This window comes from Eleutherodactylus coqui, chromosome 1, assembly GCF_035609145.1.
Source record: "Eleutherodactylus coqui strain aEleCoq1 chromosome 1, aEleCoq1.hap1, whole genome shotgun sequence".
Classification (NCBI taxonomy): domain Eukaryota; kingdom Metazoa; phylum Chordata; class Amphibia; order Anura; family Eleutherodactylidae; genus Eleutherodactylus; species Eleutherodactylus coqui.
The window spans coordinates 83,339,272-83,354,809 of record NC_089837.1 but is presented as its reverse complement, the minus strand read 5'-3'; the positions used below and the strand labels follow the sequence as shown (position 1 = coordinate 83,354,809).

Sequence of the window (15,538 nt, the reverse complement as noted above, 5' to 3'; positions counted from 1 at the left end):
TTCTGCAGATCTCTGCAACTGTTACACAGTCAATGTTTCCACTGTTCTTTTCTGCAGGCATCATACCATAATTTTGGCTAGGTTGTGCAGCTGGATTATTTTCTTTTTCCTGGATGCACCTTCACTCTGTGGCCTTTGCTGTCACTCCATCACTGTTTCACCTCACTTGGATCCTTTTCTGTAACTGGCTGCTCTTTACTCACTCTACAGCCCCAGCTCCATCTGCCTGTGGCACAGCAACTAATTCCCTTTTATCATCTGGGAAGTAGCCAATCACTGAAAGTCTTTCTAGGCATGCCCAGTTTAAATTGTTGCACGTGACCAAGTTGTTGCACCTCTACTCGTCACCATTTTAACTCCTTGTATGGTACAGATATAGCAAACTTTAACTTGACATATAATGTGTTGTAATAACCTAAATATAACATACTGCAATACTGTAAGTCAAGCTGTTACGATGCGCCGCCAGTCATGCTTAAGACTTGTTGCAAACAAAAAAACATGATTTTACAGCTAGCTTTCGGACCTACTCAGGGTCCTTCCTCAGGCATAATGGGAGGAAGGACCCTGCCAAGTCTGAAAGCTCGCTATATCATCATGTATTTTTGTTAGCCATTAAAAGCTATCATATCTACAAGATTACGTGGTTTCTCTTGCTGGAAACAATCACACTTTGCTCTACTGGCTAACACCGTACCAAACCTTTTTGAGATTGTCTATAACATGCTAGTATAACTAGAACTAAAGTTTTCTAAAATAATCTGTTTATTTTCAGGAATGTTTCCCCACATACTTGATATCGTTGCCAATATGACCGGTTGTGTTGTGTCATACAATCCACCATCTTGTACAAATACTTGCCCGGATTTAAAGTACAGATTAATCACAGGAGCCTGCAACAACAGGTAGGTGAGCAGCACTTCTAATGTTTGTCCCAATTACATATATTAATATGATAGCAGTAGGTAAATTAAATGTGATAATAATCTGTACACATTAGGGCTCCTTCAAGTGACCGTGTTGTTACAGTGTAATCAGCGTGCGGCTTTTGCATGCGAAATACGTTGTGCCAATCTGCCATGGACTCACATGCGGCCGATCACACATATTGCGTGAAATACGCGCACAATAAAGATTGCAGCATGCTCTACCTTGGTGCATATTACACACATACATGCCAAGATAGTGCATGGCAATTGGTGGCCAGCAGCAAGTACTGTCATTATGTTCCTGTGATGCCGGCCTAAGGCCACCCTCAGACTTGCACTTTTTACCATGATTAGCCTTACAAACAGATTTTCCTATTGTTATGCAATACCCCCATATGTGGAAAGCCTGAGCAGGTCTCCAAAGAAAAAAAAAATACAGATGAGCTATTGACTCCTAAACTGTAAAATTTAAGAGCCAAATGAAGTTTTCTAGTCGCCAAATTTCAATACGTGTATACTGTCATTAATGTAATAATAAAAAAGACTTACTGTACTATACTCTATGGTAGTATAAATTACATATGCATTTCCAGAGTGCCAAAAATATTGATAACTGGGATGAGGAAACAGTAACAGAAAATCGGTTATTGCCTTTCCTCTCCATTAGACTCAGTATCCTTATGCTGCTTCTTCAAGGCTTTTAATTGAAATGAATCTGTGCTGCACTATCTGCACATGCTCAGTAGTGAAGCTCCTCCTCTGTAGACTAGAGGAAGAATGCAGTGGGAATGTATGCACTCATCTCAGAAGTGCTAAAGAGAACAGGAAGACAGTAATAGGGCAAGTAAAAGCATACCTACACCTTCAACAAACTTTGCATAAATCAAAAGGCCGCTGTATATTTCCTCCAAGGCTGTGGAGTTAGGAGTTGGAGTAGAGTGTCGAACATTGAGGAGCCAGAGTCAGGATTTCGCTTACCAACTCCACAACCCTGCTGGAGTGTTCCTGTTGTGGTATATATCCAGTGCATTCCACATTGAAAGCTTCCTCTCCACCCTCAATATAATGGCAATCAGCGCCTGCCCCACTTCAGTACAATGACAAGCTACTATCTCAATCAACAGGATCCAAGCTGTTCTCAGTCATTTCCCTCTCCTCCTACTCACTTAATATGAGCCAGCAATCCATATACTCTCAGAATCACCATAGTCAAGTCCGCTCATCCTCTCTCCTTTCCTCTCAGGTAATAATCCTTGTTGGCAGTTGCTGGCAACATGGGTCACATAGCTCACTTCCCTGTAGGCAGGCCCACCAGGCAGTGCAGATTTAGTCAATGTCTGAGCTCCTGTTGAACAGCGAGAGCCTCAAGGGGAGGGTCATGAAGAAAAAGCATTGCCATCATTAAGGATGTACATCAACTGAAAAGTTTTATTGCCACTTGCAAAATTTGAGGCAAATTGATGACACCTTGAACCATGGTAAACTGAAAAAGAGAAGGCCAAAGCAGTTATAAACCGCTTCTGTCTTCTCCACGGGGTCCGTGGCTGACTGAGCCAGCTGAGCCCCAGACCTGCCCCTGTTAGATTGCAGAAGCTTTAAACCCCCGCACCATACATTTACAATCATGCAGGTTAAAGTCTAGGACTAAGCGCTGTACATGTATGGCGTTTGGTCTAAATCATGTTAATGACCAAACAATGAGAATTTAAATACAGTTTAAATACAATTTAAATACATGAATGGGTGTGAGTGAGGGCTGGCCTCTGATTGGTCAGGCTGTGACCATTCAGAGGCATCTTATTCAGCAGGCGGGGATTTTAAATCCCCGGCTGCTGAATACTACTCACAGCTGTTCAGAGCAGTTCAGGAGAACTGCAGCCTGCCGCACTGAACTCCGTCTGTCGGCACCAGGTGAGTATATATATATTTTTTATTTTTACACATTTCTGGATGAATTGCAGGAAAGGGCTTATATATTTAACCCCTTTCCGACAATTCATCCCGCGATCGCCAGCAGCCCATTGCATTCAGTGGAGTCGGCTGTATTGACGGATCCATTGAATTCAATGGGCTAACATCGTTCTTCTCTGCCACAGCTGTTACAGCTGTGGCAGAGGAGAACTTGCTGTGTCGTTCCCATCATTTTCTTGAATTGCCAAGATTTTCACACATGAAAACCTTAGCGAGCATCGGCGAAATACAAAAATTTTCCGGTCGCCCATTGACTTCAATGGGGTTCGTTATTCGAAACGAACACCCGAACATCGCGGGAAGTTCGTTTCGAATAACGCGAACCCAAACATTTTGGTGTTCGCTCATCTTTACTCATTAGGGTTGTGAGAGGTTTTGAAGAGCTCCAACCGCCCCACTCTTCACACTGTGGAAATGAAACTCTGGGAAGGACAATAAATTAATCTTTTCCAATTAACCCTTTCAATGCACTGGTGGAGTACTGGTACTGGTAAATGTATAAGTGTGGGAGATTTGGATGCCAGGAGCTGATGAAAGTGTTTCTGGGAACTGTAGTTTCCCAGTTAGAAATGCTAGTCATTATCCTGATTGCTCAGTGAAGAAACCTTCCCCACAGGGAGTAACTTGTCTTAATACATAGAAGGGGGGCACATAGTAGGCTCATTTGGGCACGCAGCATTCTATTTAATGATGTCAGAAAGGTGTTGGGCTTTTAACAAAAATGTTGGATTTTGGAATAATCCCTTTAAGGATTACTTTAGCAACAAATCTTATGTTAGATAGATATATGAAATATATACATTTTTATAGACTATATACATTTTAATGTTGTTTCTGCCAGCAGTGGTATAATTTATGCCAAGTTAAACGTTCTATTTAACATATAATTTTCCCTAAACAATTGCGTTTGTCTCTGAATATTCTTCGGCTGGAATAATAACAATAAGATACATTTACACCGTGTGTTGCTTGCATTGTGGGAAATGAAGGCAGATATGATGTGTCAGTCAATTTAAAATTCAGTCTGGAGACTTGCTGTCATTAGCAAACTAGAGGGCATGTAATATTTATAATACCATTATAACAGGGTCAAGCTTTCCAGGTACTGCACTACCTGCTGTCTCTTAGTAATAATGCACCGCATTACATTACTCAGCTTCGATTTACAGACCTACAGTACATAGCTTGTCATCTGATTCAGCCCTGGAGGCAGTATTTCCAATGTCCAGTGCTCTAGTGCCAACACCAGGTCAGTTTTGGAGATTTTGTTTTAAATATTGCAAATTATTTACTGTTTGGAATTGCATTTATAGAAACCCTTAACTCATGCTTTCTTGAGTGTACTCAATGACAATTTACTGGGGTATTTCTGGCTTTTTTCACTGATAACCTATCCCCTGGATAGGTCATCAGTAGCTGTTGGATAGGGGTCCGTGGTTCAAGACCCTCATCCATCAGCTGATCATCCTGCTCACTTTCAGTGCATCATCAGTGGTCAGAGGAAGCCGTGGCAGAGCCAACTTTACTCCCATTGAAGTCAACGGGAGCGCTGTGCTGCCCTGATACTTCCTGCTCAGGACAGGACGTGATGTATTGACCATGGCCTGAGCAGGAAGTATTGGGCAGTGCGGTGCTCCCATTGATAGGAGTGAATCTGGCACTGCCCAGGCTTCCTCTAATCACTCATAATGAACTGACAGCAAGCAGGATGATCAGCTGATGGACGGGGACTGGAGTTCAAGACCCTCGTCCATCAGCTGATGGTCCTGCTTGCTGTCAGTGCATCATCAGTGGTTAGAGGAAGCTGGAGCAGAGCCAACTGCACTCCCATTGAAGTCAACGGGAGCACTGTGCTGCCCTGATAATTTCTGCTCTGGACAGGACATGATGTATTGACCATGGCCCTGAGCAGGAAGTATAGGGCAGTGCGGGAATACCATTCATGGAAGTGAATCTGGTGCTGCCCTGGCTTCCGCTAAGCACTGATGATGCACTCACAGCGGGCAGGACGATCAGCTGATGGATGGGGGTCCTGAGCAGCAGGAGAGGTCCGCTCTTTAAAAAGAAGTCTGGAATACCCTTTACGGCTATGTTATTTGGTACACTGCCTTGTGCACACATTTACTTATTATTTGTATTAACTGCATTATTTGCTATTCCCTAGTGAACAAGGAGCAGGAAAACTATAGTGTGAAGTGTGTGCTGAACTGACAAACTGAGCCCTAATCAAACAAATGGAGGGGGCCGCTTCTCTGATCTTAAGACCATGTTTTGAGACATCACTTAAAGGGAGTCTGTCATCACTTTTGCCAATGCAAAACTGTTGACAGGGAATCAGGTTGATGGTATGTGATGGTGAAACGGTGACAGGCGGAGACAAAGACAGCTCATTATATTAAAATAAAATGTACTGAACATTCTTTACAATCTGTCACTCTATGGGACGGTTCATGTGCTTAAATCTTAAAACAACCCACTGTGCTTCACTCTCAATCTCTTAACCCTTTCCAATCCAATTTGTATCTTGGTTTTCCTAGGGGGCTTACTTTTTTCTGCCATTAAACAACGGCGCTATCTGCTGGCTAAAGTCAGTACTGCATGAGGTGACACGTTGGATGGGCTCTGACAGCAGAGAGGCTGGCAATGTACAGTAAGAGAACCCGTACGGACGTCTTCCAACATCAGAGCTGTACAGCCTTAAATCATAATGTCTTCAGAGGTCAGACAGTGGGTTGGAAAGGGTTAAAGTGATATTAACCAAATATAGTTTACACTATCTGGCATGACCCTTTGGCCGGCATACCACATCAGTTGGTAAATCACTGCCCATGTGGCAGCAGCAAGGCACATGTCAACCTCTGCACTTCTAAGTAGTTCTGATAAACCTGCCCACAAGGCTCTGACCATGATTTCAGTCATCCTAGCGGCTGCTCAGAGCCCACGCCCAGCTTCCTTCTTCCATGTCATGTAGAAGCCTATTAGCTACACAGACTTATAGTACCATAGATATGGCACATAGGGACGCTAAACATCCCTGCCAACATTGTATCACCTAGTATATGCGTGGAAGCCTTTTTCTTAAAGTTACACTTCCCATAACTTACTTCAGGATACTCCATTTGCCCACACCACTCAGAGCCGCGCATATTGAAACACCCTCAGTATTGTGCCAAAGCCTAGCCTGATATATTGCTTTCCACGAATGTATCACTGTCACATATAACTGTAAAACATGGAATGTTACTAGCCCAGGAGCCTTGCAGCACTATAACAAGTGTAATAAACATATCCCATTACATCATAGACATATAACATTACAACCTACCAAGTACCTATGTAATTGCCTACCAGATACCTATGTAATTGACTTATCATTAACTAACTTTAAGTCTTTTGCAAGGTTTTGCACTAACTATGACACCATCACTGTACAGTAATATAAGCCCGTTAAGTTAGTCCAATAGTCCACCATGACCAGGGATTTTATACCTAACAGAACCCGGATGATAGAGTTCATAGATTGCAGTCATGACCAGTGCTGGTGTCCACTTTCCCAGATATAGCCCTCTCCATACTGCTCGGTCTTTTCACCGGCTTCCACATTAACGGTCTAGCAGCATTCGACCTTCAACACAGCTGCCTTGATGCCAGGAAACAGCAGGGAGGGAGAATCCCTCTCCTCCCACGTGCTGCGGGGTCCTCTGCCCTGGTGGTCCACTTCTCCTTCATGCCTAATGGCCACTTCTTCACCTGCTGTAGCTGCCACTATAGCAGGCCTTTTCTGTGTCAGAGCAGCAGCAGCTGTGCAGACACATAACCAGGACCTATGGCTCTTGGGCTTTTAATCACTTGACCCCTCAGTGCTTCCCTTACTGTTGCCCTCTGCCACTTTAAAATGCTAGCTGATTGGCTCAATCACATACTCTGTAAAAACCGCCATGTTACTCTTTTATACTCTTTGGGTGCCTATGTCTTCTTCCAAGATGGACACTTTCTGCAGAGTCACATGAGGGGGCAGAGCCAAAAGGTCCTCTAATACTGTATCATAATTAAATGGTATGACCTCTCTGGAAGGTCTTTAAACACATCTAGCATGATAACCCTGTAGAGACAGGGTTAATGCCTTACAATAGTCCTATGTAGGGGCTGGGGAACAGGGCTAGATCATATCTTTACAAAGACTGTTAACATCTTCATCGCTGCTATAATCAACCTTCATCCCCAGCCATGTGCATGTGAATCAGGTGTTGGGGAATGAAAATTAATTTTAGCACTGTGTCGGTATTGAGTATCTATATATAAATCATTTGAGTTACTCCTTTTTATAGATGCAGAGAAGTGGTTGCTCATATGTCACCAAATCTATCTCTGTAATAACTAATAGACACTGGCATTCCGTTTATTATAAGATGTGAATACAATTATACAGGCGACCGTTAGAATATTCTTCAAGGTGCCTATTAAAATATTCCTTTCACTAGACTGACCTGATGTTCGCTATGCAAACATAAAATGTTTCGAAAGTGTTGGTTGTGAATAGAGATGAGCGAGCGTACTCGTCCGAGCTTGATGCTCGTTCAAGTATTAGGGTGTTCGAGATGCTCGTTACTCGAGACGAGCACCACGCGATGTTCGAGTTACTTTCATCTCTGAGACGTTAGCGCGCTTTTCTGGCCAATAGAAAGACATGGAAGGCATTACAACTTCCTCCTGTGATGTTCCAGCCCTATACCACCCCCCTGCAGTGAGTGGCTGGGGAGATCAGGTGTCACCTGAGTATTTAAATCTGCCCCGCCCGCGGCTCGCCACAGATGTATTCTGACAGAGATCAGGGAACGTGCTGGTGATGCTGCTGCTGCTATAGGGAGAGTGTTTGGTGTTATTTTAGGCTTGAAGAACCCCAACGGTCCTCCTTAGGGCCACATCTGACCGTGTGCAGTACTGTTGAGGCTGCTTTTAGCAGTGTTGCACTTTTTTTTTTTTTTTGTATATCGGGCGTGCAGACCATTGCGTCCTCAGTCTGCAGTCATTGTACAGAGTATAGGGGCAGTACTGGTGAGGCAGGGAAAGAGGGAAAGGTGAAAGACATATACTGTCTATATAGGCAGTGGGCTTTTTAAAAAATATTGGGGAAAAATACTATATTTGGGCTGCCTATGACCGTCTTCAGTGTACTGCGTGTCTGCTGGGGGTAGTAGTCCTAATTAATACACAGCTAAGCATTACAGCAGGCTTGCGCAAAATTGTTTCCTGGCTCTGCTGTGCCCGTTACATCACCGCCGTCATAGCGCCAGAGGGAAACAGTAAACATAATATACGCTGCATACAGTATCTGTCTGCTGTTTCAGCTCACCATTTAAAAAAAAGGGAAGCCAAATACTTAAAGGGGTTGTCCCGCGCCGAAACGTTTTTTTTTTTTTTCAATAGCCCCCCCGTTCGGCGCGAGACAAACCCGATGCAGGGGTTTAAGAAAAAAAAAAAAAACGTATTTACCCGAATCCCCGCGCTCCGATGACTTCTTACTTACCTTGCGAAGATGGCCGCCGGAATCTTCACCCACGGTGGACCACAGGTCTTCTCCCATGGTGCACCGTGGGCTCTGTGCGTTCCATTGCCGATTCCAGCCTCCTGATTGGCTGGAATCGGCACACGTGACGGGGCGGAGCTACGAGGAGCAGCTCTCCAGCACGAGCGGCCCCATTCAGAAGGGAGAAGACCGGACTGCGCAAGCGCGTCTAATCGGGAGATTAGACGCAGAAATTAGACGGCACCATGGAGACGGGGACGCCAGCAACGGAACAGGTAAGTGAATAACTTCTGTATGGCTCATAATTAATGCACGATGTATATTACAAAGTGCATTAATATGGCCATACAGAAGTGTATACCCCCACTTGCTTTCGCGGGACAACCCCTTTAAGGCGTACCACTGCCCTTTGGCGACTTGACTGCTTCTGCGCTGTGAATTCCACTAGCTCAGTCCTACGCACCTAGGTCTCACTACAGGCGTGCGCAAAATTGTTTCCTGGCTCTGCTGTGCGTTCCGTAAGTGAAGTCAGCCTCCAACCACAGGCCAATAAGCGGCACATTTAATTACAGCGTTCTGTTTCTGCTCTACTCGTAATGCACCATGCTGAGGGGTAGTGGTAGGCCTAAAGGACGTAAACGCGGGCGAGGACGCGGAGGCCCAAGTCAGGGTGTGGGCACAGGCCGAGCTCCTGATCCAGGTGTATCGCAGCCGACTGCTGCGGGATTAGGAGAGAGGCAAGTTTCAGGGGTCCCCAGATTCATCTCACAATTAATGGGTCCACGGGGGCGGAGCCTGGACGCCCAGCGCAATGGCGGCTTGAGAGAAGCGCTCCTCTGACCGAGCACTCACGCTGACCCCTAGCAGCAGTCAAATGACGGAACAATGGGCAAGCTATCAAAAGAAAAGAACACTGACCTTCAAGGAACACCTAGAGCTACAAAAGGGCAAGTAGATATGCAGCGATTCTTCAGAGATCGGTCTGCAAGGTCCCCGCGCCCCCCCCCCCCCGCCAAAATGGCGCCGGCAAGGGAACTCATATCTGCTCCTAGCAAGGGGGGGGGGGGGGAGGAGGAGATGTGCTCCGAAGGTGAAGAAGGGGAAACGATCTCTAAATCCTTTATGAGAGACCTGATCTCCCATGCCCTGCGCCCCATAAGCGCTGACCTAGCCGTGATTAAGGAGGACTTTAGACAGATGGGGCACAGGGTGGAAGAGCTTGAGACCGCAACGTCAGCCATCACTACCCACTCCCTGCAGTTAGCGCTGGCCTTAAAGGAACAACACAATCACCTCAACAAGACCCTCCTGATGCAGGAGGATCTTGAAAACAGAAATCGGCGCAATAACGTGCGCATCAAAGGGTTGCCCGAATCCCACCCCGGCGAAAGTTTACCGAAAATCGCAAAAGAAATTTTCGAATAACTTCTGGGAACAGAGAGGGCCAGCTCCATAATTATCTAAAGAATTCATAGAGCGCTCAGACCCCTGCCGAACGATTCTGACCCTCCCCGGAACATCATTTGTAAGGTGCTCGCTTTCCCTGATGCTGCCGCCATACTGAGAGCTGCAAGATTTAACAGCGATCTGAATTATGATGAGTCTCCAATACAAATCTTTCAAGACCTTGCCCCTTCCACCTTGGCAAAGCGCCGCATTCTTCAACCACTCTTGGAGACACTCAAATCTATGGATATAAAATATTCATGGCTTTTCCCGTTTGGACTGAGCTGCTTCCATAAGGGCCAAAGAATCAATATTCGCACCAACGAAGATCTACAGAATCTTTGGACAATCCTTGAGATCGACCCTATTGAACTCCCTAATTGGCAACCACTCCCGGACCCACCCCAATTTCACCAACTGGAGAATCCGGAAAGATGGCTTCCAACGAGTAGCTCTAAATCCCCCAGAGGGAAAAAGAAGAAACCCAGGGACGACTCGACCTGAGTCCCCCTTCAGTATTGCTGAGTATCATCTGGGGAACTCCGATTTTCGTCTGGCAATTGGACGATCAGACGCTGCCACCGACTTCCCCCCGTCTGCGGCCGCCGTGGTTAAAGGTCTCCTGATCTAGATCTTGGGGCCTTGGCTTCGGCGCCGTGGGTTGTGGGGAGGACGGTTTGGAGGCCAGACCAAGTGTTCCTTCTATATCCTACGCTTACAGAATTGTTATGTACATTCAAGTTGAAAATTCCGTCGAGTTTTGACTGCTACAGTTTATTGCATTCTGGGCTGTTGGCCCAGCTACCCCTGTTTTCTTTTTTCTTCCCTAGGGGTCGTGGGGTTGCTGGTCCGTCCAGGCTGTTATAAAAACTCTGATCTCTCGCTGGGGCCGTGACCCTGCGGGACTTCAGTAGCCCGCCCAACCGTGAGAGGGAGATTTGGGGTATCCCGGACCCCCTCCTCCTCGCCTTCCCATAAAGCATTAAAGAGGTTGTCTCGCGCTGAAACGTTTTTTTTTTTTCCATAGGCCCCCCGTTCGGCGCAGGACAACCCCAAGGGATGTGTTTAAAAAAAAAAAAAAAAATTACTTACCCGAATCCCCGCTCTGCGACGTCTTCCTTCACCAAGATGGCCGCCGGGATCTTCACCCACGATGCACCGCGGGTCCTTTCCCATGGTGCACCGTGGGCTCTGTGCGGTCCATTGCCGATTCCAGCCTCCTGATTGGCTGGAATCGGCACACGTTATGGGGCGGAGCTACGCGATGACGCGTAGAAGGGGGCGGAGCCAGAACGCCGCTCGTGCCTGGACCGAGCAGAAGGGGAGAAGACCGCACAGCGCAAGCACGTCTAAAAAAGCAAGAAGACATCAGAATTAGACGGATCCATGGCGACAGGGACGCTAGCAACGGAGCAGGTAAGTGAATAACTTCTGTATGGCTCATATTTAATGCACGGATGTATATTACAAAGTGCATTAATATGGCCATACAGAAGTGTATAACCCCACTTGCTGCCGCGAGACAACCCCTTTAAGTTATTTGTTCAAGCTAAGTTTGTTTGTTTACTGTGCTACACGTATAGTGCACTCACCGTTTTGCGTTGTCTTTCTCCCTACCCCCTTCTGCCTCCTTACCCCCTCATTCCTCTTGTGCCCTCTCCAATACTCCTTACCCCCTCTGGAACTCCAGGCGCCCAGGCACCCAGACTAACGGCGTCTCTCAATAACTTGTACCGACTGTTAATATATTTTGTACGACTGTACAATTAATTTTGTTGAAGAGGCCCAAAACAAGGACGGCGAGGGTAGAGTCCTTTTTGTGAAAGGTACAATAAATAATGTTAAAATGACCTTCGCAAACATTTATGCTCCTAATGCAGATCAGATACCCTGGCTACTCCAACAGCTAGAAGTCTTAAAACACTTTGCAGTGGGCCAAATAGTTATGGCAGGGGACTTTAATGTCACATTCAATCCTTCCTTGGACTCCTCCTCTGGTCGATCTCAGACCTCCCAAAGGGGGTTGAGAAAACTTAGCAAAGCCCTACAGGAACTAGGATTGGTGGATTCCTGGCATACCTTGAATCCTGCCACCAGAGACTATTCTTACTTCTCGACGGTCCATTCTTCGTATCAAAGATTGGACTATGTCTTGGTCTCCTCCAACCTCCTTACATCCATGATTCAGGCAGAGATTGACTCCATGACAATCTCTGACCATGCCCCGATCCACATGACCATAAGGGACCCCCACCCAATCTCCCGGGAGTGGAGGTGGTCTCTCAATGCGTCACTTCTGGACTCAATTGAAGAAAGGGAACTACTATCCAAAGCACTAGAGGAATACTTCTGTGTGAACTCCTCTCACGAATCTAAAGTCCCGATTGTGTGGGAAGCTCACAAGGCCTTCATCCGTGGACTCCTGATAGCCCTGGGCTCTCGCTTTAAAAAACGCACCCAAAAAGAAATTGACACGAAACTCTTGCAGATAGCAAAAGTGGAACTAGCTGCGAAGCTTTCCCAGTCAAAACAAAATCTAGATGCCCTTACTGCCCTGAGGACAGACCTGAAGCTTTTGTTAGAATCCAAATTTAATAAAAAACAACTACATCTAAAACACCTGGTCTACGCCCAGGGCAATAGGGGCAGCAAGCTTATGACTTCGCTAATCAAAAAAGCACGTGCAAAAAACCACATCGGCCCTATAAAAACCTCCACGGGCGGAACTTGCTCCTCAACTACCGGGATTGCAAGAGAGTTCCAGCGTTACTACTCTATCTTATATAATCTAAAAGATACCTCCACGCCCAACCAGCCGGTTGACCCTTCAACTTTGATAGATAACTTCTTAAGTCAGCTTACCATCCCTAAAATTAATCCCACAGAAGTCACGACACTTATGGCCCAGGTTACTCAGTCAGAAGTGGAGGAATTGATAGCGTCATGTCCGCCCAACAAAAGCCCTGGCCCCGATGGCTTACCTATTCTGTACTACAAATCCTTCCTTCCCATTTTAAAACCCAAACTAGCAGAGTTATTCAACAACTTGTTGGGGGGGGGGGGGGGTCCCTGCCGAGACAGTTTCAGGAGGCCCACATTACTCTGATCCATAAAGACAACAAGGATCCGGAGTTGTGTGGAAGTTACCGCCCGATATCCCTCATAAATGTAGATATGAAACTTTGGGCTAAGCTCCTCGCAAAGAGATTAGAGCCTTTTAGGTCAACCCTAATAGACAGTGAACAGGCAGGCTTTGTTGTTGGAAGGGAGGGGAGAGACAACTGCGTCAGATTGCTCTATGCTGCACGCTACGCACAACGCCACAGAATACCTCTAGCCTTAGTAAGCACGGATGGAGAAAAGGCATTTGATAGGGTAGACTGGCGCTATATGGAAGGGGTCCTGCACTCCTTTGGCTTCCCACCGGAGTTTATCAGGGCAATCTTCTCCCTATACACATGCCCTTACGCAAGACTTAAAATCAACGACACTCTCTCCCCTCCCTTCGACATAAAAAATGGTACTCAGCAGGGGTGCCCCCTATCACCCTCTCTTTTTATCCTGGCCCTGGAGCCACTACTCCTAAAGGTCAGGCAAGACCCAGAAATTAGAGGTCTCCATTTCAGTGGACAAGTGCTCTCGGTAGCTGCGTTTGCTGACGATATTGTTTTAATAACAGACCCCCAAAAGAGTCTTCCCAGGCTGACGGAAGTGCTGGAAGGATTCGGCCTTGCTTCCAATTTCAAGATAAATTACACAAAGTCGACTATCTTGAATATCTCTATCCCGAAGCCCCAGACAGACGCATTGAGAGCCAACTCGCCTTTCACATGGTCGATTTCCTCAATTGAATACCTAGGCATTAAACTATCTCAGCAAGCTGAAGACCTATACAGCGTAAACTTTATCCCCCTGCTGGACCAGGTCAAACGTCTTTTAAAGAAATATATCCCATTTGTGTCCTGGTTTGGTAGAAAAAACATTATCAAATCATACATCCTACCTTCCATTCTCTATAAAATCAGAATGCTCCCCATTCACTTGCCGACTAGTTTCTTTAAATCACTACGTACTGCGTTTACGGGATTTGTTTGGTGGAAGAGGAGGCCAAGACTAGCTTACTGCCTGCTGACCAGGAGGAGATCCGAGGGTGGTATTGACCTCCCAAATTTATTCGACTTCTATCGGGCTGCCCAGCTTCGATACTGGGTGGACCTAACCCATTCACACGGTGACAAACTGCTGACCACATTAGTGGAAGGCTATACCAAGGATCAATTAACCGAAGATTTGTGGCTCCCCTCTAAGACCAGATACACTGCTAAGTCTTTTAATCCACTGCTTAAGGGCCCATGCGCAGTCTGGGATGATCTTGGAAAGGACCTGTCCCCGTCCCCCTCCCCCATACTCCCACTGCGTTCTATCACGAAAATACTTGATCTGCCTTCAGATCCGTCCTCATCCTCGGTCTGGAAAAAGCTTTCTCCTTTTCAGTTGTCTGACCTATACCCCCTAGAACATCTGCCACCGGCTACAATACTTCAGAGACTTCTCCCTGAGGAAAAGCTGTCTTTCCTACAGCAAGCACAGTTAGAGAGGGTATTAAAGATATTCCTTAATAGATATAAATCCACCAGACCATCAACCCCATTTGAGAAAGCACTACAAGACAATAAGCCGCCCCTCTGAAAAATGTCCTACCTACGTAAGAATTTTGTTGCTCCTCTCCTCCCATACAAACCAGCTTTTTTGTACTCTTGGGAGAAGGACCTGGGTATTACGCTATCCTCAAGCGAGGTGAAAATGATCCTAAAAACCTCTTTTGGCCTATCTCCCAGTGTGCTCACACAAGAAACACACTACAAACTGCTATCTCGTTGGTATCGAACCCCACAGTGGCTACTTGACCACAACCTCACTGACGATGGCTCTTGCTGGAGATGCGGCAACCACCTAGGCTTGTATCTTCATCTCTGGTGGTCATGCCCGACGCTCGCACCCTTTTGGAAGGGAGTGGAAAAAATAATACAACAAATCTCACCGAACTTAAAAGTAACACCGGAGTTGGTTCTTGTTTGGAAGCCCTCCAAACATTTCCACCCGCAGAGAAATAAAATGTTAGCCATGATATTAGATACTGCCAAGTCCCTGATCCCTTCCCTGTGGAAACAGAAGGTGGCCCCCTCGTTGAGACAGTGGAGAGAGAGAGTAGACAACCTCTACAATTTAGAGGAACTATACAGCTGGTCCAAAAATACACATGAAAAATTCAGTCAAATTTGGTCCATTTGGTGGACAGTGAGATCCTCACCAATATGGTACGAATGAGACGGTATCTATGGTACTTTGCGCCGTTCTCCCCGCTCCCTCCCATCTCCCATTCCCCTCTTCCCCCCCACCTCCCATACCACCTCCCATGCCCCCACCCCCTTGATGTCTTGTCTACTGGCAAAGATGGTTTTCTTTCTCTGATGCTAACAATAAAAGTCAACGTCTTCGGCCGCTTAAATATTGGAGTATTATATACATGTTCCTAAGAAGCCTTCTCCAGCATAGACCCAACGGCGACAGCATCAGAGTGTTTCTGAGTTAATGAGTTGCTTATTCTTTTTCTCGGCTATCAGATCCTCATTATGTCAATTTTGTATGCCGACCCTGGCCCTTT

The 15,538-nt window shown here is 46.2% G+C and overlaps 1 protein-coding gene across 1 annotated transcript in view; it reads left to right on the top strand.

Moving 5' to 3' along the window:
* Positions 1–777: 777 nt before the first annotated feature.
* Positions 778–15,538, top strand: part of TPO (thyroid peroxidase) — a 202,933-nt gene continuing 188,172 nt past the window's right edge. Inside the window, exon 1 of the mRNA XM_066596549.1 lies at positions 778–905. Within this exon, the coding sequence (XP_066452646.1) occupies positions 778–905 (128 nt within the window). The remainder of the gene's footprint in view (positions 906–15,538) is intronic.